At 38.4% G+C, this 23,467-nt stretch overlaps 2 protein-coding genes across 3 annotated transcripts; one reads left to right on the top strand and one right to left on the bottom strand.

The window, feature by feature from the left end:
- The first annotated feature begins 4,363 nt into the window (after window positions 1-4,363).
- Window positions 4,364-6,606, top strand: LOC135607118 (cytokinin dehydrogenase 4-like). Of its 2 annotated transcripts, XM_065098658.1 has the most exons (5): window positions 4,365-4,984; window positions 5,064-5,191; window positions 5,282-5,542; window positions 5,636-5,898; window positions 5,985-6,606. In XM_065098658.1, exons 1-5 carry the CDS (start codon window positions 4,408-4,410, stop codon window positions 6,301-6,303), a joined length of 1,548 nt encoding a protein of 515 aa, XP_064954730.1. In that variant the 5' UTR covers window positions 4,365-4,407; the 3' UTR covers window positions 6,304-6,606. The 2 variants fall into 2 exon arrangements, with proteins under 2 accessions (XP_064954729.1, XP_064954730.1); XM_065098657.1 differs by having other exon boundaries at window positions 4,364-4,984; window positions 5,282-5,898.
- A 333-nt stretch (window positions 6,607-6,939) lies between these two features.
- Window positions 6,940-22,193, bottom strand: LOC103978076 (uncharacterized). Its single transcript, XM_009393779.3, has 15 exons — window positions 22,100-22,193; window positions 21,872-22,002; window positions 21,684-21,758; window positions 21,294-21,379; window positions 20,617-20,714; window positions 20,429-20,480; window positions 19,117-19,209; window positions 17,457-17,567; window positions 15,965-16,097; window positions 14,705-15,108; window positions 13,401-13,510; window positions 9,920-9,978; window positions 9,453-9,640; window positions 7,590-7,806; window positions 6,940-7,449 (listed from the first exon to the last, which is right to left on the bottom strand). The coding sequence occupies exons 4-14, from the start codon at window positions 21,375-21,377 to the stop codon at window positions 7,618-7,620; spliced, it is 1,521 nt and encodes a 506-aa protein (XP_009392054.2). The 5' UTR covers window positions 21,378-21,379; window positions 21,684-21,758; window positions 21,872-22,002; window positions 22,100-22,193; the 3' UTR covers window positions 6,940-7,449; window positions 7,590-7,617.
- Window positions 22,194-23,467: the final 1,274 nt, after the last annotated feature.

The raw sequence follows: 23,467 nt of genomic DNA, 5'->3' as shown, positions 1-23,467 counted from the left end.
CAAGAAATAAATAAGAGAGAATATTTAAAGCATATGATTCGAGATAATATTCTTTTGATTATATTTGATTTTGAGAATATTTTTGATAGGAATTGATGTTGGCTTATTTGGACAAGACTCGATTGACTACTTATCATGCGTCGGGTTTCGATTAATAAAAAATATTTTGTAGATTTAATTTTCATGTATACCTTTTTTTTTTGTTATTTGATTGGACCAATCTATTCCATTTCAATAAACTTGAAATCATTAGGGATAAGATTATACTAAATGGATAATATTAAGTCCATGTAGTTTATATATAGCCAAATTATATCATAAAATAGCCAAATTATATCATCATATTTATATCTAACACTAAAAAATAGGATGCCTCTAAACGTGAAATTAGATTCTCAACAACTATTTTCCATTCCATGGATCATCAAAAGTACTTTGTTCAATATGGCTAATCGGTCTTTCTCATTTCTTATCATATGATCGAATAAAGTGATTTTTTCCAATTATATTAGACCGACATCAGATGATCCAATCAAAGATTTGATGAACCTTTCTTTACACCACTGTTGTTGGATCCTCGTGTGACCGGGAATAGGTTCCGATGAGAAGAAGAGGATAAGAAGGAACAAAGGAGTAGCAAAGTCGTTTCGACATCTTATGTCTTCTCCGAATCGTCCTCAGTCAGATCTATCAGCACTGCATATCAGCAACAAACACGCAGAATGGATAATTCACATGGGAATTAAATCGTGTGTGGGGTGGGGAGGTGAGAGCAACTTCGAGACAACACAATCTTTCCCACCACATCACTGCGATTCTCCCGTACGTGTGCTCTTCGTCCTCACCGCTGTTGCAGACGATGGCTACCACCACCCATCTTTGGAACTCGCCGGTGGAAGAAAGAGGCTCCCAAGAGTAGTCTATTTGTTGTCATATTTCGTTCATCGAAGGCATTGGGTTATATGAATGGATCAGCTTCAATCTTGTTTCTGTCTGGTCTACACTAATATAATTGCTCCTTTCCTAATTAATATCTTCAAATTTAAAATTATTATTCATCTAATTTAATACTCTTTAACGATTACATGATGTGATTGAAAGAATAAAAAATATAAAAATTAATATGATGTTAGATTTATGTAAGATATACTATAAATCTCTATTGATCCAATAATCATAATGGTCCTTTACACGAGTCTAATTCTCGTTACGGATCGATATCTTTGTGATTCTCGGATTAGAGGACGATGTTTATTGATAGCTTAACGTATCGTTTTCATTTGGACGAGTATTAGATTTTTGTGATTTTTGTCCTTTAGACGAGTCTAATTAGATCGATATCTTTGTGATTCTCGGATTAGAGGACGATATTTATTGATAGCTTAACGTGTCGTTTTCATTTGGCTAGTATTATTGACCGAATAATCTATTACATTGAAGGTTTAATTCAAGGCATTAAGGTTATCGAAGGATTTAGAATCATGTGATTAAGCTTAATTTCAATCAAAATGAATGATCCGAAGATTATTGTTGTTAGGAAATAAAGAGAAGCCAAGAAAAAAAATCCTCTTTTCTTTTTCACGGTGTTACATATAATGAGTGATGCACGGAGGACATGACTTCCTTGACATGCTTTCCAGCGGATGCATCATATGCACATAACACATGAATTGTAAGTCACATCAATCAGTGGAAATCATGAATCCTGTGTGTGTGTGTGTGTGGGTGCCACAGTAACTTGCTGTGTCTTAATCTCATGCGACGACATCACATCAAACAAAGCATTTCTTCTTTCTTGTTTATTTATTTATTTATTTGTTATCAAAGTGCATTAAGTCTCAAGAATTACTTCATCATCATATTGTTATTCTAAAGTGTATTCCTTGAAACACCAACAATATGAGATTGATAGGGGAGGGAAGGAGGTGAGAGGAGCTACGTGAGTCAACGTAGTCAACCGACATCAAAGATGAGATGCTATCTTCCTCTAAAAGACTTGGGGAGAAAGTGACACGTGGATATATTCTGTAGAAGAAGCGGTCGGTCAGCTCTTGCGGTCTCTTCCTGCGCATAACGTGTTGGAAGCAAAGGATTAAGAGTGTGACAAATCAAGTAAATATTCGAGAGATAAAAGGAATGGCTATCGGGTGGACCGGAAGGAATGATTGCGATATGCCTGTGATCCCATCTCCAACTTGATGAGGGTAATAATGGCGACATGACGCGCCACGACGTTAGCTCCGCCTGAACGACACTCTGCTAAACGAAGATAATAATACCGACGCGATGTGCGTTGACGTCATCTGCTCTTAGACAACGACTTCATCGTTGTCTGACCCAACACGCTTGGCCGAGGCAAAGGAAAACAATGACCGAGACACGCCCATGCCCTGCGGTAGTTCGGTTCTCCACGCAACGCCAACGGCAATGTCAGACGCCATCAGAGGTACGATCCTGCTCCTGCAGGTAGGCACATCAGGTAACACTAAACTTACCTATAAATACCCCCGAGTTTTAAACGAGGGGGAAGCAAGGAGAAAGGAAAAAAGACTTCTTCATCTGGAACCCCCTCCACATCTGCTAACTTGATCGTCGGAGGGGTCGAGCCGAGCTTCCGACCCGACCTGTGTGCAGGTGCAAGGACGGGGTTGCTTCTTCCCGGCGCTGTGGAAAAGCCTTCCTCTCGACGCAACGGCCCGATCGGACCACCGTAATCGGCCACCTGGACGATCTCGAGGGGCGCCGTGCCAGATCCCTATCATTCATACCTCAACTAAGTCGCGTCGACCCCGAGGCTACGGCATAAAGTTATTTACAACACTACTCTTTCTCTTACTACGGTGGATCGATCCCTGGGAAATGGACAATGCTCCTCCTCCGATGAAGAGGGGCATGGAAGATTGCATGGAGTAAGAGGCCAAAGGTTTGGCACGACTCGCAGGAGACCTCTGCAATCCTGTATTATATGATCATCGAGGAAGTAGGGGAAGCGCTCACTCCAGTTTTTCCTAATCTTTAAGAAGAGGCACACATCGACGGCCTCTCACGATCGTTCCCAGGAAAACCAGTCACTGTAATTTGGTGATGACAAGGCCGAGAACAGTAGGACGAGTGACGAATGGCGTTGCGCAGGGCAAAAGGCCGGAGACCGACACGGGGGGAGGGAGGGGGACAAGACATGAATGGAATGTAGTGAGTTGGAGAAGACGTGGCGAGAAAGGGGAGGGGAGGGGCCAAGTTTATTCCATCCCCTGAGCCTTTACCAGGTGGCCCTCCTCCTCCTCCTCCTCCCCCCCTCACCACTGGGGCAGTCTTGCATGGAATTGTTCCTGTTGGTCGTGGACGTCCGGCAATGGCGATGAGATCGATGATGTGGCGATCACGTCGGCCCTGCACGCCGCCGCCATGTGTCGGCCGCTCCCTCGGCCGGCCCATCCACATGCGCTGCGACTGTTGAGCAAAGTGGAGTACATGAGAGGAAGTTCACAGAAAGAAAGCATACAGTTTCACATTCCCCCTCTCATCTTCTCCTTCCCAATCATCCCCTCGATGACTCTCTTCCCCCTCCAATAATATGAGCTTATTCTTCCGTTCAACGTCGAATCATCCTTATCCATTGTAAATCTAAATCGTATACAACTCGCTCTCTCGCTCTCTCGCTCTCTCTCTCTCTGTGCGCTCCTGTGGGCGGTGCTGGTGGCAACAGTGACGCAAAGGCACTCGGTTGTTCGGGAAGCGTACACAAAAGGCTCACCCACAGTGTGCACTCAAGTAGGGTAAAAGCTGCGAGTGGGCTGGTGGCCCCCCACCTGATACGTATCCTACCTAATTTGGATCCGTGGTTCTCTTCTCCAGTCCAATCTCGATCGCGACCAGATTGGACTCGATTGGATTCGTTCCCATCGAGCCAGCCTATTGGGAAGCGTAGGATTTGGTTGGCTACCTTTCTAGGCATTGACCACTGCAGCCAACAACACACCACTAAACACACGGCCTGCCCAATGATGAAACCTTGAACCAAATCTCTCCCAACTTGGTGTTTGTGCTTTTGCCTCGTCGCCAGGTGGTACGAGTCCCCCAACCGGTCCCTAACATGGCAGCCTCTCATTCCCCCAACGCATCTCAGCTTGCAGGCCCCCACTCCCCCCCCGCTTTCCTCTCCCTGCGTGTCGACGGCCATGGGAGAAGCTTCGCCATGTGAACCTCTCTCTGCTCGTCGCCACCAAGGAAAACAAATAACAGGTGACGAAAAACGAAACCTTTGACGCCGACTTGGACCCGAGACGCAGCCGGTCCACGTTGAATCCAACACTGGTTTGACCACCCCACCAACGCACTCACGCCCCCTACCTTTAAATCTCCCTCCTTCCTCCTTCCTCCTGCCACTTCCACTGCTCTCTCCAAACCATGCATTACTTCCTTGAGCTCTTCGTCGTGTTGGTCCTCGGCAGCGTCGCCATGCATGTGTCCGACCCCGGCGTAGCTTCCTCCCTTGAATCGCTTCGGATCGACGGCAACTTGAGCTTCCATGACGTCTCCCTCGCCGCGAGGGACTTCGGGAACCGGTACCGGCTGTTGCCGTCGGCGGTGCTGCACCCGGGCTCGGTGTCGGACGTGGCGGCCACGGTGAGGCACGTGTTCAGGATGGGATCGGGGTCGAAGCTCACCGTCGCAGCCCGAGGCCACGGGCACTCGCTGCAGGGGCAGGCGCAGGCCGACGGCGGGATCGTGGTTCGCATGGAGAACCTGCGCGGATGCGAGACGAAGGTGCACGACGGTGAGCAGCCGTATGTGGACGCCTCTGGGGGGGCGTTGTGGATCAATGTTCTGCTTGAATGCCTCAAGCATGGCCTGGCGCCCAAGTCGTGGACCGACTACCTTCACCTCACCATCGGAGGGACGCTGTCCAACGCCGGGATCAGCGGGCAGGCGTTCCGGCACGGCCCCCAGATCAGCAACGTCCACCAGCTGGAGATCGTCACTGGTTCGTCTTCTTCTTCTTCTTCGTTGGCAAGCATCACCATGTGTTCTGTGCATGATTTGGATCGAATTGTCGAGTGCAGGAAAAGGCGAGCTGCTCAACTGCTCGGCCGAAGAGAACGCTGATCTCTTCTATGCTGCTCTCGGAGGCCTCGGCCAGTTCGGGATCATCACCAGAGCCAGGATTGCGCTTGAACCTGCACCGAAGATGGTACAAAGATCACAACACCTTACACACCAACAGAAGTGATGATTAATCCTCTCTCGCTCTCTCTCAACAAGTCCATGATTTCTGGCGCAGGTGAAGTGGATTCGAGTGCTGTACTCTGACTTCGCCGGCTTCACAGAGGACCAGGAGATGCTGATATCATTGAAGGAGACCTTCGACTACATCGAAGGCTTCGTGATCATAAACAGGACGGGACTTCTCAACAATTGGAGATCATCGTTCAACCCACAGAACCCTGTTCAAGCCAGTGAGTTCGACTCCGACGGCAGGATCCTGTTTTGCCTGGAGATGACGAAGAACTTCGACCAAGACAACGCCGAGATCGTGAACCAGGTAAAGTTACTCGACACCACATCGCCTCCCATGCACGTCCGAATTGGATCATCCCCTCAAAAGTCTAGTCCTCCTCCTCCCCTGTGGCTGCAGCAAGTCGAAGCTCTGCTGTCCAAGTTGAGGTACATCCCGTCCACCCTCTTCCAGTCGGAGGTCTCCTACCTCGAGTTCTTGGACCGAGTTCACGTCTCCGAGGTGAAGCTGAGGTCCAAAGGCCTGTGGGAAGTCCCACACCCATGGCTCAACCTTCTCATACCAAGAACCAGGATCAGAGATTTCGCAGCACAAGTCTTCGGCAAGATTCTCCCGGACAGCAACAACGGCCCCATCCTCCTGTACCCACTCAACAAATCCAAGTAAACCACAGTAGCCCATCAAGATCATCGAACAGTGCCGCGTCACTGCATCTCGACACTAATCTCTCTGCTCCACTCCACTGCAGGTGGGACAACAGAACATCAGCAGTCATTCCAGACGAGGAGATCTTCTACCTGGTGGCCTTCCTGTCCTCAGCACCATCTTCCTCGGATCACGACAGCTTGGACCGCGCGTTAAAGCAGAATGATAGGATCTTGGACTTCTGCAAGCAGGCAGGCATCAGGATGAAGCAATACTTGCCATACTACACCATGCAGGAAGAGTGGAGAGCCCATTTCGGTGACAGATGGGAGGATTTTGCTCGGAGAAAAGGCGTTTACGATCCTCTCTACATTCTTGCGCCTGGACAAAGGATCTTTCAGAAGGCGGTGCGGTCCTCGTGACGATGGCCTCGGCGCAGCGCCCGCAGCTCATCTCGTACAGGAAGAACTGCCACAGATAGTTACTCCGATACAAGACCTTCTTCTCAGCTTGAAACGAAGCCATCCATTATGAAGACCTGCACAAATGTGGCATCAGCAACTTGGCATGTAATGAACCATGGATTTGCCACAAGGCATCAGTTTCTTGCTTCAAGTATAGAAGGGAAAGAAAACATATCGCAGATGATGTACATTTTGTCAGCTAAGGAAAATATCATTTCTGTTGTGTAATGAAATCGGCATATTAACTTGGAGTTAGTATTAGAGATTGATTAAGAGTCATTCTGTTGTCTATTGAGTAAATAGTATGACTCTGGTCAACCAGAAACAGTGAGTCCAATACCAATGAATTAAAGAGAGAGTGAGTGAGTTTTTGAAGATCTTCTGAGAAAATATGTGATCCTAAACAACCATCAAACAACAGGAATGTGTCACAATCAAGAAAATGATCCATGACAAATGACCATATTAGTGATAGCAGTCAATAAAAGATGATCAAGAGATTAATCTTTAGAAAAACAAATTGAAGATATGAATCATGAATTTTTCTTATATTTTATAGTTGAATAAAAAATTAAGATACAAACTTTTCTCACATCAGAGTAACTTCAAGAAATAAGGAGGATTTAAAAACATGGCAATAATTGTAACACTCTCAGAGGAAAAAAAGAAAGAAGATAAAACAATAGAATTCATCTATCAAGTAATAGTATATCAATATATTCTTCTTCGGATTTGTAGAACTAGGATTGGAGGCTCCACTTCTGCCAATTTTCTCACTTGGAAAGCTAGATTCACAAGGTGAAATAGAACTACATGGCAGCTTGAATTGGTTGCCCTCATATCACTATCCATCGGTTCCCTTTCCAGCTTTTTTTGTTGTCCCTCCCATGACTTCCTAGTTTCCTGTGTCATATTTTTGTCACTTATCATTCAATATCCATCACTGCAAAACATCATCCTTGAAAAAAACATGCTTTATGATAAGCATCTGATTGATTCTTTGATAACATTTCTTCAATTATCACGACTCTTTCTAGTTCTGATTGATGCTCCATTATTTGCCTTTCAAAGTGCCAGTCCCACCAAAAAGTAAGTCTGATATCCCTGGAGGAAGAGAAGGATAAGTTCTAATCAAAATGGGCACAATTTAGACAAAATAAGTTTCTTCATTTGGTTGCAGAAATGTTGATGTTAATAGTCAAAGTTTGATTCTACATTTGGACTACAAAATGATAAGTATGTACATCAAAACGATTGGATTTGTGTGAAGCCCTAAAGCGACTCGGCAAACTGCGGAGCCTCCAGATCGAGCTCCTGCTTCATGACACAGTTCATTAACCAGTCACTGCTAAAAGTCCATGCTCCCTTCTTTGCTGCTAACAAAGCCTCTGACATGTCTTCTTCACATGCCAAAAAGATGGTTCTTGAAGGCTCATTGATGCAGCCGAGGCCATGCATTACCTGCACATTTTCATCACCATCAATTAATCATGCTCATCTCTACCTTAGAAACGCATCATGGCAAGACATTATAATTCATAATTGTTCATACAGTTTTGACTTGATAACAAGTAATAAGTAGCTATCTACGACTTACTAGTACTAAATTTCATTTGCCAAGGTGATTGACTTGTTGGTGAGTTTGGAAGTTGTTATCAAATTGCTTTCTGAGGTTGTAGCTTTTCTATATTTTTTATAAGATGATAAAAATATTCAATATCTTACATATATCTAATGAAATCTGTCTAATAATAGGGGAAAATGCCAAGGTCCAAGATGTAAGTGATATTAAGTATTCATTCGTACTAGGTAAGGATGAACTCAGTATGACCCATCGGAGGGGATCAAGCAGCATTTGACTGATGATAAGGTAAATTCAAGCAGATAAAAGAAAAACAAGAACCTGCAAACATTAAAAATGCCTAGAAAGAATAATATAAAAGTGTCACAATACATTGGAAGACAATAGCAAAGTTTAAATCTCGATGCAGGACCAGTTTTGGCAATCTATTCGACTGGTATGATATTGGTGTATCAGGAAGTAGATCAACCCGTACTGCTCAGTATCAGCTGAAAAAATTACTAAAAGATAAAAGAGTGATCAGCATCAGACTGTATGGTCTGATACTGGTCCTTCCTCAAACCAGTAAATACTGGCCCATATGGTACTATTTGAAACCATGGGCAATAGAAAGGTGAACTAATTAAAGTTGATGATCACATATAATTTTTGGTTAATTTTTAGACTTCCAAGTAAGTATATTTCCTGTAAATGACAATCATTAAGGGTTGCATGAATTATTCATACTACTGGATAATTGCTTAAAGATAAATTAAGAAACCATATGCAAAACTCACCTATAATGTTTTGAATATGTTACATTCTTTTATCCAGAAAGACAAGAACTAGGTAAAAGGAAAAAATAATTTGCTAATTCCTGATAAGTTTATTTTATTTCATCATGTTGGAATTCATCTACTCTATAGCCTCTTGATGTACGCAACAGACACAAGGTAATTTTGCTAGCAGTTGTCACTACTTGATAGTTCACAATGATGCTGGGGCTTCCTATAAGTTTGTATTTCCAAGTATCAAGACCAATGCATGCCCAATAGATTAATCTAAAAGTATGTATCAGTCAAATTAGTTGTACAACAAGATCACTAATAGCTCAGAATCAAAAACATATAACCCAGGGAAGAAGCAAGCAGATCACTGAAGGCAAGTCACTTTAAATGTCATGCTGGATTACAACTTAAGCATTGGTACCTAACACGTGAAGGCAATGTTAGGGCATGTAATCATTAGCTAGAGACACTTGGATGCTTCTGTCTTAGTCATAAATAAGTACATTTTGATGTAAAAGCATTTTGAGAGCAGTTGGCATTTAACATGCTAGTCTGCAAAATGGTTGCCAAGTCATAAAAAAAATGCAATTTAAGAATATTATGTGGCAGCAACAAATTACAAATATGTAGCTAATGATTGCATTTCATGCTTTATGTACTTTCATAGGCTGCCCACCTTTCATAAAATTGATGCATAGCATTATACAAATTTGATGGAATACATAAATTATAGCAATACAAAGATCAAGGAAACATACATTGCCACCAGCTGACCGAATAATGGTTGAAACGATGCCAACAGAGGGCTGAATATGCTTAGTGAGGCAGACATCATATCCTCTGAGCAATGATTTGGGATTTGTTTTTGCTCTATTAACCACATTTCTCAAGTCGGTCTTGTACTTCAACAAATAGTCTTCGTCTTCTAGAATGAATTGCGACTCCTCTGTACAAGGAAAATGGAATAAATTATTGAAATAAATGTATCCTGACTGTTGACCTTTTAAGAATAATGCCCCAAATCCAGTCACATGTTGGAAATGGGAGAAAACATGCTATTTATAAGGGTTTGATGGATATATTATAATTAATTTAGACTTAAGCATTTCGAACCATGTAGCATTAACACCTTTTGTTTTGTAGTTTTCTATGAAAAGGACCTAAACTGTGGATAACCTATACATTTGTCAAACATAACAGGGTCAGAAAGAGTATATCAGCTCACCTAAAAACCTGCCTTCCCTGAAGCTTGCCTTCAGCCATTTTGGGGACACTATCCATGCTCTGATGAAAAATTGCACATGTAGACAATTAGTAAGAAGAGACATACTATATGAAATTAGCTGCATCAGAAGAGATAAGAATGACCAAAAAGCACTAGCTATTTGCCAACTTTCATAATCATCCCGTTATCAGAGAGATGACCCATGAAAATTGTCATCATATTGGTCACAGGAAGAATAGCTTAAACTTATTTGAACTTGGTCCAGTTTCAGTGCCTTTACGTCATTTGGATCAATATCAGTTGAAACCTGTCATTCAAAGGGAAAGATCGGTGGCAGACATTTATAATACTCCCATATCTCTTGGAAGTCTTTCCCTCTTCTCAACACATTTCTCATTATAAGCCAAAGAAAATAAGACTTTCTTCAAAACTCACTTTTCTTTTGGTATACTTATGTCAATGAAGATCGTTGTCATGTTTGTGAATATTTAATCAAGTAATCTTCCTTGGAAATTATATTCTACGATTTAATCAAGTAATCAAAAACTCCAAGCAATGAGCACAACCGCTAAGCAAACATTAATTGACTGGATCTAAGTTATCAAAGGTCAATGAGCACTGAGTGACAGTGATTTAAAAACTCTAGGCACCAAAGTCCAAAAACGCCCGAGGCGCTAAGTGCTCGCCCGAGCGAAGTGAGGCACTAAAATATAAAAATATATAATATAATTAATAAATATAATTATTTAAATAAAAATATGATATTAAATTAAGAAAATCTTGCAAAATCAATAACACATTAACAAAAAGTCTCAAAATTCAAAACAATATCAATAATTTCAAATAAATAAAATTAGTAGTATTAAAATCAAAATAATATATTATTAATCTAATAAATAAAAAATATTATTACTAATATACAGTTAACAGTATACTGTTAATATACTGTTAATAGTATACTATCGAGTCAATGTGAGAAGAGTGAGTAAGAGTAAGACTGACACGGGAGTATCTAATTTGCTACAATCTGCTCATATGGACCTTGCTGATGCTATGATATTTTTTTCAGTCCACAATGTTGTCTCATAATTTTCAACTCAACTCACTCAAATATGACAGCTCATTAGCACATTCCTTAGATAAAGTTATAGCTATTTCAATGTACTTTTCTTCATAACCAAGGAATACATTAAAAAAGTTGGTTACCAGTCGTAAAACACTTAATTTCGAAATTTCCTATGTATGAAGGGTTGTTTCATGCACTAGTACTTATTTTGTTGTTTAGGGGTTAAAAAGAACTTTAGAAACTAATGATATTGGCAGAAGCTCTCTTAAACTCTGTATCTCTTGGATGCGTCCTTGAATGGCGAGTCTTTTGTTTTCAGTTCTGTATCTTTGTTTATTATCCTTGGGGTAATGATCTTTCTGTATCCCTTTGTGATTTTGAACTTGGTGGTGAACTTTCTTTTCGATTTTATTAAAGTGTTATCGTGAGTTCATTTATTTTCTATCTGAAAAACTGTACTATCATCTTTCTGTCGAAATCCATTCTACATTTACCCCCCCCCCCCCCATCCCGTATCAAAGACAACAGCGGCAAGCAACGGCGGCGGCGACAGTGGCAAGCAACGACAACAGCAACGAGCAGTGATACTGGCAACGATAGTAGTAGCAGTAGTGTTAGCAACGAGCAGCGGTAGCGAGAGCGCAGCATAAGAGTAAGACCGATGCTGCTCACTGAGAGCAGCGGGAGCGACGAGCAGTGATAGCGAGAGTGGCGAGCAGTGACAACAGCAACAAGCAACGATAGTGGCAACGGCGAGTAGGGACAACGAAGAGCAACGACAGCGGAGAGAGGCAACAACAGCAGAGAGAGGCAGCGACAGCAGAGAGGAAATATCGGCGACAGAATCGCGAGGAGGGTTAGGGTTAGGGAAGTCGTGAGAGGGATGCTAGGAGGCTGATATTAGTGCTTTAGTTAGTTCGATTAAACCAACTAAAGCACAGGGGTCGCCTGGTTTAACCCAAGCGCTCGCCCGAGCCCAAGCGTCGAGCGCTTCAGCGAGCGCCCAGGCGGCTCCTCTTTGAAGCGTGCCGCCTGGACATGAAGCGAGGCACTCGAGCCTCGCCTCGCCTCGCCAGAGCACCTAGGCAAGCGCCCGAGCGCCTATTGAAATCACTACTGAGTGATGAGATTGTTTGGAACCTAGGTGTGAGGCATGAAGTGAGGGATATGCCACATCAAAGTAAGGTGCAGTTGGAATGACAATTAACGAACATATGATCTAAAAAATAAATCAATCTATAAAAAAAATAAAACAATTAACGAACATATGATGAGATTATTTGGAACCTAGGTGTGAGGCATGAAGTGAGGGATATGCCTCATCAAAGTAAGGTGCAATTGGTATGACAATTAACGAACATATGATCTAAAAAATAAATCAATCTACAAAAGTAGTATTTTCCTACTACTTTTTTCCTGATGGATTTACCTACAAGTAAATAGTATGTAAACAAATGAAAGGTTAATTTTGGCTTATTTAGCTAAAACGGTAAAACATTGTAAAATTATGATAATTGCAAAATGGATTAACATGAAGATGAGGCTCCCTTAAGAAAGAAAAAAGAAAGTTGCTAAAGCAATGCAACATGTTATCAACAATAAGCCATATTGTCCCAACTAATTGGGGTCAGCTATGTGGACTTTTTGCCACCATTGAGCTCTATACAAAATACTATTCTTACTAAGTTAAAAGCATTTAGATCTTCATATATAGTTTTAGTTGAAGCCTTCTAGACCTCCCTGGATCTCTCCTAGCAACATTAATACTAGATATCTCTTATAGTATATATCTCACCTCTTCTAACTATAGTATCTGCAGATCTCCTTGGCAATATGCATATCATTTTAAATGACTTTGCCTAATTTTATCCTCCATGGAACTATACAAAAAAAAAAATTCTACAGCCATGTAATAACAAAAATTAGTAGAAAATTTGAAATAAGAGCAGTAGTAGAAGAAAAAAAAATTAAAAGAATGGAGGGGTGGGCAAAACAATATATAACAACAACAGTTCGATAGAAAAATAAGAAACAATATATGAAGAGATAAGGAACAACAAAGTAGCAACATTATAATGAAATCAGTTTCTTGCCTTTTGGCAAATAAAGATGAAGAAAAATTGTCCCTTCATTAGTTCTCCCATTCCCAAAATAAAAATTGTCATTAGAACAAACAATAAAATACTTCAACTTAAAGCCTTATTATATGAAAAGAAGTCCAATGGCAACTATCATAAGATGTTTCTGGGTTTCAGCCTCAAATCTTTAAATGAAACGCATAACGGATTTCCCATGTTGAATCCACTGAGCTTCAAATAATATTCAGGTACAAGAAAGGACCGAGGCAGAACTAGCACCTAACATGCCTAGCCAAGTTACATCATAGTTTATCATCAACAATGATGAGAAACTTACCCAGAGCACAGAGCTATGGAGAAGTTCAAAGTCCTTCGTGCTTTTCCAGTAATAACATGTGTGCTGTTACTTCCATCGCATGTGACAAAACCCCCAAGTTCCTCAACTATCTACATAATTCAATATAGATTTCACAATAACATGTCTTAGAATATACAGAAGCATTTTTAAACATTGATATATAATTATTTCACAGCTAGTGATAGAAAATGAAAAGATCTACCAAAGTCTGTCATAAATGCTCAATAAGTTTCATTTGCTTAAAAGTGAGACTTATTACCCTTCTCAAAGGGTACCATTCCATGCATTTATGTTAGCCAATTGTTGATGATGACCTTAGAGAATAAATTCTCATCAACCATTACTATTTCACATACTGAAATGGAACTGGAAGATGTTATTTCATAACTCTCTTTGGCACAAAACCAACTCTTACTGTTCTTCAAATGTTCAAACTTTGAGTCAGGCTAAGCATAGGTGCATGTTAAAGTGCTCAATTCTGTTTACCAAAATAAAAACTCAAGAAATTCAAATATTTGCATACTAGAATATGATTAAAAGTGTCATTGTAGCATTCACCGAAGCTGGGGCATGGTACCTTTAGATGTTACCTTTCCCAGTGCTTAAGTTTAAACAAATAGGATTTGCTCGAGTGATGCAAGTGCAGTTTGGCAAGATCACCTTTTATTAAGATCAAAATTAGCCAACAGTGAATCTTGATTTACTTGGTAATAGGCTGTTATAATTATCTTTAGTACCTGATTCTAGATTAATTGATATTTTATTCCCCAAAATACAGTAGTGCTCATGATCAAGTAAAATATTCATGGTTCTAAGAGAAAACATTATTTATATTACAAGCTGACAAGAAAGACTCACTAAATTGGCTCATTTTTTTTGTGTTCGAATAATTGAAATATTTCATAACAAACTTTAGTTATTCAACATATTAATCATCTCAGAACATTGTTAAAATCATATTGGATGACTATTACCCAATTAAACAATTGAGCATGAACCCTCCTTAATTCAGTTGAAATATCTTAATTTTAACATCTATCTGCTATCCATTAGTTAGCATGTGAAAACTATGAGACATAAGCCAATATGACACTACCAATGTGTCATTCCCCAAGATGAAGAGGTTTTACCCAGCAATGAATGAGCTAAAGGGTGCTGATTTCTAACAGCATTGCAGCTCTCTAAGAACTTAATAACATCTATCAAAATTCAATATGAATAGAAACTAAGAGAAGCAACAAATTCTTGATATTTTCAAGAGTCAAGGCATTTGCAAATGTTACCTTAGTAAGCCATGTCTTCTTAACATCGTCAGCAATATCCATGAACATTATTCTAGGACAATTTTCTTTTGAAACCAGATGATCACATAAGTCACCTGATCTTCGTCCTGCATCATGAATTCCAAAACAACTAGGACTACTAGAATGGTCAGGCAGCACATTTGCCATGTCTGTGTGTCTAGATGATTGCAAGAAGCAATTGTCACAAGCAAGACTCTGATTTGAGTTCTGACAACAGCCAATAAGATGGGCCCCTCTGACTCTCTTTGACTTAAGTGAAGATAATGAAGCTTCCCAGATTGGCCTCTTTATTCTCTGCTGAGAAGAGTTATCTTTAACATCAACATCAAACTCCCTCACAGCCTCTCTTAAATTAATTTTACCACTGTTGCAGCCTATATTATCTGGAGAAACCAAATCAGTTAGGCACAGAAATCCAGAAGTCACAGGAAGGAAACACGAGAAGAAAGAAATTCTTATGGCTACTAATATGCTAGCTCTATTATTCTACATTTCAAAAAATCATTATTATCACGACCCGAGCCTGATAGGCTAACTAGCCTATCAACTTCGCTTGATCTAAATCACCGGTCAAAATGTTTAGCCTAAAATTGATAAGTAGTACACTTATTAGGCCCTTATAAGTCAATCTTAATTTTGCCCACTTCTGATGTAAGATTAATCGGGATGTTATAATTATGTTTTAGTACTGTAAAACTAGAAGGAATAACAATCTGCAAAGAACTTATTTCTAAATTTGCATGTCATGCATCTATAAATTGTGCAAAAGAAGGAATTTACTTTTGTATTACCCTGAAAGAAAAAGGTTGACAATTATTATCATTCTTGTGCAAAGATACATCTAGGAGAAAAAGTTCTGCCCAAAACATGCAAAATGACTTCTGTTTACTATTGGCAATTGTATGTTGATCTGATCTTGGGAATTTGGGCACTGTAAGCATTATCATGCAAAGAAGACTTAAATATCAAAAAGAATTATGGTGATTTCATCACTGCTACTAAAGAAAAAAAAAATTATTTGATAATCTTACAATTTTAATGGAGCAGATTACATAAAAAAATCAACATTTTATGCCTATCAGCCGCAAGTATTCTCCTTTGTTAAAAATCAAAGAGAAAAATCATTTTTAACTTGGAAAAATGTTCATCATGACAAAGCTTTCATAGTTCTTGCAAGTTTATAAGTTTGAGGAGCACTGGAAAAATAAAGGTTAAGATGTTGCAAAGAGTTGTCGATACTTGTATCCTTCTTAACATGAGCAACCATAAGCATTGAACCACCAGGAAAAGATAATGCCCTCCTAATATCTGCTCTGATTGGTAGCCTGCTAACTTTGCCTTTGCTGTTTACCTCTCCTATTGTTATGAAACCCTGTGTTGCATCCATGAACAGAAAGTTATGACATACCAAAGAATCATGATCTCTTGGAATGGCGAATTTTTGTCAACATGAAGAATAGAGCATCAACAGAAATTATGTAGCTGTCAAATTTTTAGGGGCTTTCTAGTAACAACTATAAAGTTGCATAAGCAAAAAATGGTAGAGACGAGGAAAAATAAGATAAATGAATAATTAAATGATTTCTTTTATCTAACATCATGCATGTATAATACAGGGTATGCTCCATTGATCTAAAATGTGTGATAGGTAAATAGAAACAACTCTGTCAAAAAATAAAGAAACAAATTGCCTTTGACTTATTGCTTAGTAACATTGGATAAAGGGTAATTGCAGGCCTGGAGACACAAAATAAGTCAAGTAAAACACAGGCATAGAAAACTAACCTGTAGGGTCAATTTTCATCTTATAAGATTTTTTTAATATTTTGTTTAAGAGGAAAAATCTCTTTTTCATGAGATGTAATTTTGAAGGAATACATGAACTCAAGCATCGAGGGCATCAAATGAAAGTAAAGTGCCTTTTGTGAACACATGGAGCAGCATACATACTTTAATTTGTATGTACATATCTCAAGGTTTGAGAAACCATCAGATTGGTCCAAACAGATCAGTATTTTCTAGTCCGGTGTGAAACTAGTACTGATCGAGTATGGTAATATTAGGTGCACTTGAGAGTAAGCCTACCTTCCAATAACTAGATACAGTCCATCCCATTTAACCTGATTTCACTTCTTTCTTCATCCACTATCAGCCTAGTTCACTCAAAATTCTTCACTGTCTATTTTTTCCCTCGAAGTTAGCTCAATTCTTATCAGAATCAAACTTCAATCCAAGGAATGTTGTATCGTGCCAACCAATCGTATCAGTCACTAGGCGGATCGGTACATACTGGTTGGTACTGACATGATAAGGTATAGCTTATTACGCCCATTTCATCTCGAGGCATCATGACATTTATCTCAGCATTAGTAAGGACCCCTACTAATAAGGTATCGCTTGTATTATATATAACTCATGTATAATATTCTACTTTTAACATGTTCAGAAGTTTTTACTTATGTATTTCTAGTATGTGTTTTGCAATAGGTCTTAAGAATATATGCTGAGTCATTATTGAGATGAATAATCAGGTTTGGAAGGGTGTCGAGCTAGAATTGACTGGTACTAACCTATACCAAGTGTTGATGTGATTGTAACTGTGCCATATTGATCCAACTGAGGATCATATCGGTCTTGAACATAGATTTAAAACTAAACATGTACTATATGATAATTGTATTACTGTTTCCCAAAATATGCAGTTCCTTAGTAAACAATCCATATGAAATACCTGCTTAAGCCAAAAACCTTCTGATGTCTTATCTGCCCAGCAAAATATTGTCAAAATACCCACATTTTGAAGTCTTTCTCTCAATTCCTTGTACAAGGCTTGACCAAAACCCTAGAGAAATAGCATCGTTATCACTGTAAAGCTTGTGGCAATTATAAAAAATAACAAATAATCTCTCCAGACATCTGACTTCAAAAACTAACAAAAGATTCCACAGGCATCTTTAAACCACAATATGTCATAAATCATGCTCAAAGAAGAGTAACTTCAGGTTCTAAAATTTACACAGAATAACTACAAGTGAAAATTATCTATTAAATCAATGCAACAATGAATTAGCTCAGGAGCATTAAGAAAAATCACTATATCAAAGGAAAAGATGAAAGTGTGCTTGAAGTTCTCATCTATTATCACACATGATACGAGGACAAAGTTTTAATGTACCATGTCTGTTCTTGCTAGTCACTAGTTGGCATGGCAAACCTGCAATGCTAAACTGTGATACCCACACATGTACTGACCTTATTTATGGAGCCACACTAAATCCCATCATTTTTCAGATAATATGGAACCATTGAAAAGGCATGCAACAGATGTCATCTATATTGTGTCATTATCTCCTTGCATAATGTGATCAATGTGGAGCAAACTCGAGCCATTTTGAGAGAAAGTATATAGATCAGGCTAGGAGATCGTTTGATGTATTTTTTGTGTTTCTAATTGTGAGCCCTATAGATCTATTGGAACTGGCACTGATGTACTAGTCCAAGCAACATCCAGAAAGATTTTCTAATAATGACATTACCAAGAAATTATACAGGATAAGTCAAAGCCTGGCCTCTTCATTGGTTCACTAGCAAGCCTAACATAGTTGCATGTTAATAAGACAAAATTTGGTAGAGCAAAAAAGATACATACTGCTAGAAGCCTAGAACTTAATGCACGATGAGATGAGTATCACATGTTTGACACATTAAGTTAATAAGGCAATGTCTACTGTTCATTAATCACAAATGGTCATCACCATATCTGTTGATTTGATTTTTGTTAACTTTATAATGGCCTTGCTTTTCTTGAAGAAATATTTTTTTTCTTCATCAAGGTCTGAAAAAGAAGTTACATCTACCTATATCAACTAATGTTATTATGTGCATTTCATGATTTGACAGTAATAGACACAGTGAACAGCACAGATTGCACCTGAACTGACAGCAGATGCATGCTACTTATAGATTATCAAGACAGTACAGTACATCAGCTCATTCATAAATGCCTGTTCTATTCTTTAATTACAATAACATCTATCATTGATCTCTATGCACTAGTGGGTACACGTCAACTACATATATGTTACTCGTGAATTGCTACTTATTATTATAGTAAACCGAACTTTCAAAAGAATATATCACCAGGGTATAAGTAGGAAATATAAGATAGTACTAGTACTTGGCAACTGTACATGTTCCTAGATCTTAAAAAATTCAAGAGCATCTCCTTTCAAACATAACCTATAATATCTAACGACAAGTTTAAGACAACATCCATTAACTGTATGTGCAATTTCTATAGGTTACTCAGACAAGAAGAAAGCATGTAGCACATATACAGAAGAGGCAGAGGGGGGAAAGTACGAAGACATGAATGAAAATCGTGCTCTTACCATTTTTTGGTTCTTTGAAATGACAGCAGTAAGAGGTATTTCAGCATATTGAGTGTCATTTGGAATTATTTGATATGATACTGCAGCAATAACCTGTATGTTGCAGAGAAGATGGATCAACAATCACATTACAAAAGTTAAATAATGAACTTTGTGAGGAAGCACAAACAAAAACTATATCTGCAAATTCTGTTTTCAGACTTCCTAATTTGTCCATAGGGAAAAAGCATGTCTAAGGGCAGTGCAGATGCAATGAAGGTAAATGCAACACTTGAACAGGACCCGAGAAAATATGCAAATTCAAAGGATTGTTATTGTATATGCACAACATTTAAAATTCTTCTTCCAATCAGTTTCTGCAACTTTTGTATATCACATCAAAGATCTACTGCCTGCTACAGATGCTTTACCAGGCTTAGGACCTGAGGAGAATCAAAGCAATGGCTGCTCACACAAACTACAAAGCAAATGATAGTATGTTTAGCTTGAATTGGCACCAATGATCTGGGATCTTCATCTATTCAGATGTTTCCTAGAAATTTCTAAAACAAAAACCAAACGCCCAATTAGGAGCATAACAAGCACTAACTCATTTAATGACAACACTACAATTCATAAGCATGCATCTATTTCTTAAGCTATATATATTCATAGGACCCTTTACCAAACTTTCCAATTTCAAGCTCATTTACATCTCTTCTTCACTTCTTTGATACAGTTACTGTGAAACTTCTTTGCAAGCCTCCTTAGACTCTTAATATATGCACCATAAAGTCTACCCACCTTAGACCGTGCATAAATTCTAAGATTTATAAAAAATATCTATATATAATATGACACCACTATCTAAATCCAGATTTACGTAAAAAAATGGGGACTGTTCTGGGTCATGATATAGATACAAGCATGTTAATTACTTTGGATAGTAATACATGGGGATTAGGATTAGTTGTTTCATTGTTTGGAACATTGTGCACAGCAAATCACTTATTTCTGTCACTAGATTAGATATGATAACTTTGTCTGACTAAGCAATTAATTGTCCATCGGATTGGGTCAACAATGCTGGTAGTAGAATGCCTAAAATGGTTATTTCCATTAACTCTCTAGCAATTTTATTGTTTTCATTTACTTTCCTTAACTCAAAGAGTGGGAATGTGATGAATTTCATTTGTTTACATTGCAAGTCTGCCAACTTTAGTAGATGGTTTTAAAGTTGCCCAAAATAAGAAGGTTTGAAGTGCAGTTAAGAATGATTCAATAGACATGCAATATATGCTAGACCACGAAAATTGATGTTGGTAAAACTTACCTCACCACACCCATTTACAGGATCTGATCTCAGAACCAAGGTCGTATATTTTCTGCAGCAAAATAGAAAAACAAGCATTAGAATAATTAAAGTGTCATCAGAATAACTGAACGTGAATTCAGGACCATAAAAAAGGGTTGCTGATTATCTTCAATGCCAAGATCTAGCTAAGAAAACAACTGCCTTACCCACTCGTTGTACATTTTTCAAGAAATTGGGATTTCTTTCCAGTATTTGCAGCATAGTTCATGGTAGGAAGTTCTTCCAAGTAAAGCTCTAGAACTTGCTGCAAACAAAAATAAAGGGAAAGATATTGATTTAAATGGTGAAAGGAAGAATCTTCTGTCGTCACAAAACATCCAATGTATTGTACATCCAAATATCAATAGGTAGAGGAAAAAAGTTTCGAGGTTAAACTACCAAAATGAGATCTTTATTAGAAAGAAAAAGAAAAGGAAAAAAATTTCAAGAGTATACTTGAAATGTGCTAGTCATACTTCAAGTTATTACATTACTTCAGCTTCCATTAAGAATGTTTAAGCATTGTCATGTATGAATCAATTAGTTTTAACTGGACACCAGAGAAAGATCAATTTGAGAAGTTGCTAAAGAAAATCATTAGCTGTTTTATGGATATCATATCGATAATTTTTTTACTTGTTTCAATCACCACACAAAGTGCCATGACTCACCTCTAGAATATTCCAAATACAACCTGATTTGACAATCACATATTTGATTTATGCTATTAAAACCACTGTCGATATTTTAAGCATTTAAACAATGTAGGTGCCAAATTGCAATAAAGCAACCTGCCCTTGCATTTGCACAAGAAAAATTTTAAAATTTAGTCATGACTTACTACCTGGAGCAGGGATTTACTATGGCTGTCTGCATCTTTAGGATTTAGGAGCAAGAATGAGTGATCTCTTGAAGGAAATCCCAACATACCTGCAATAAAAAATGGTGAAATTTATCTTAAAAGGTGGAAACGAAAGGCACAAGCAAAATTTAGGGTTAGTGGAACATGCAAATATGTTTGCTAGTAAGCCGTATAGCACCATCTTTTTTATTTTACATTCAGACTTCCTACTTTCCCATCTTTTTTAAGGAACCAGGAATAATGCTTCAAAAACCCAAAAGAGATAGACAAAGTTACTCGGGTTCTAATGTATGTCTCGGTTTCACAGATAAGGACAGTCATGGAGACTGCAGAAGTTAAGAGCTAAAAGAACAAATAGATGCCAACTAATACCATTATCTTGGTGATCGAGATTTAATAGAGTGGATTTGCAAGTTCTCCTTCTCGAATAAACCTTTGGATCATCCACTGCATAGAAAAAACAAAAAAGAAGCAGGAATGGCATGACTCAGAAAAACACTGCGGACAGAGAACCAAGACGTAATCAAAGAGATCAAGAGCCAATAGAGGGAAAAATGTGCCTGAAATTAGGATTTTTGCATCACTGGAGACGGAAACGCGAAGACTTTTCTCGCTGCTCTCGCAAGAAACGCCGTGCCCTTCGATTACGACTTTGCAGTTACCTGCAAGGTCAGTGGGAAAGAGAAGAAGCCTAGAGATCAAAAAAGTGAGGGTATGAGGCTTCCGATCTTAGGGATCTCTCGAGGCAAAGATCGATGCGTGCATTCTTCTAGGGTTTGGAGGATTACCGATGGCAATCGGAGAGGGCGAAGAGTTACTGATTCCCGCCATCGCCTTCCCCCGAACACTTTGGAAGCTTATTATATATCGGGCATGGCGTCATGGTTTTCTCCTGATCCCGTCCATCTCCCGGAACACGAAACTTGTTACAGTTTTATATTTGACGCGTGGCATAAAATTATTCCAATATAGACCCAATTAAATCTCAACCATTGGATCAATCGATTCCATCACATGTTTAATATGTTTCTTTAAGAATACAATATTAATTATGAATATTTTTTTTGAAATATGATAAAATTTGATATGAATAAAATACTAATATATTAGAGTTTTATTCTCCGTCGTCTCCATCGTGACACACGCTTGAATACTTCTAATGAAATTCAAATATCATTTTTAGTGAATTAAGACTTGAAAGTATTTCAATTATTTTAGGTTCATATGATTTCAAAAATAAGTAGAACTGATTTAGATTTTACCAAGTTGGATGGCACCTTTAGAATATAATAATTTTGATTCGACTTGATAATAAGTGAAGGGAATAGTATGCTTTGGAAGGTGACTTTTAAATTTGATTTTAGAACCTAAATATTTGGATAACTTCGTACGATTCACATTTGAAATCTTTATTGAATTAACAATAGGAATATTTGATCCAAGGGAGGATTAATCTAAATCTTACAAGTGAAAAAAGAGATTTTTTCTTTTTCTTATTTCCTTATTATTTTACCATTTCTTTCATTGGATTTGTCGTCGTCTCTTCCTCGCATATTCACTTTGACTTCCCTATATTATCTCTAATTTTTTTTAAGACTATGTGGTCTTTTACCGAGTCTATCATTGTGTATCTCACCTCTCACTATTTTTTATTGTAACCAGCATTATCACCCTTATCTCTCCTCTTCTTTATCTTTTACTATATTGTGTATATTTTCATAAACTTACTCCTGCCTCTATGAACCCCGTTGCCCTTTGTTAGAATTGTTCTTATTTATAGCTCTCACATAAGTAAGAAGGGGTATGAGGATTACAATAAGAGCATGTAGGCTACCCTCTTTAGCAAGGACAGGCATACAATAGTACTAACCAGAAATGATAGTCGATAAAGATGATATTGTTATTTTGAAAAAAAATTACTCTCCAAAATTTTTTAGAAATTAAGACATTAACTATGAATTTGTCCATAAATAATTGTTATTCAAGTAGGATAGTATTTAGCTTCCTCTTAAAATAATGGAACTAACAACAAAATTTTAGATGAAGATTAAGAAAACAAAATTTACTGATTGTAAATTTGTCGAGTATTAGCGATGTAAATCATATGAAACTTTTTTTTTATTTAAGTAGTATTTTCGAATGTAGTACTTCAACAA

This window comes from Musa acuminata, chromosome BXJ2-3, assembly GCF_036884655.1.
Source record: "Musa acuminata AAA Group cultivar baxijiao chromosome BXJ2-3, Cavendish_Baxijiao_AAA, whole genome shotgun sequence".
NCBI classification, from domain to species: Eukaryota; Viridiplantae; Streptophyta; class Magnoliopsida; order Zingiberales; family Musaceae; genus Musa; species Musa acuminata.
Note: the sequence above shows the minus strand (reverse complement) of the source record. Positions and strands in the feature narration are given on the sequence as shown.

Coding starts and splice junctions, on each gene's coding strand:
- LOC103978076 (XM_009393779.3), bottom strand. CDS start 21,377: ATGTTGGGATTTCCTTCAAGAGATCACTCATTCTTGCTCCTAAATCCT. Junction 19,210..20,428: donor CTGTAAATGGGTGTGGTGAG/GTAAGTTTTACC, acceptor TGCAACATACAG/GTTATTGCTGCAGTATCATA. Junction 7,807..9,452: donor TTCGGTCAGCTGGTGGCAAT/GTATGTTTCCTT, acceptor GAAAATGTGCAG/GTAATGCATGGCCTCGGCTG.
- LOC135607118 (XM_065098657.1), top strand. CDS start 4,408: ATGCATTACTTCCTTGAGCTCTTCGTCGTGTTGGTCCTCGGCAGCGTC. Junction 4,985..5,063: donor CCAGCTGGAGATCGTCACTG/GTTCGTCTTCTT, acceptor TGTCGAGTGCAG/GAAAAGGCGAGCTGCTCAAC. Junction 5,192..5,281: donor TTGAACCTGCACCGAAGATG/GTACAAAGATCA, acceptor TTTCTGGCGCAG/GTGAAGTGGATTCGAGTGCT.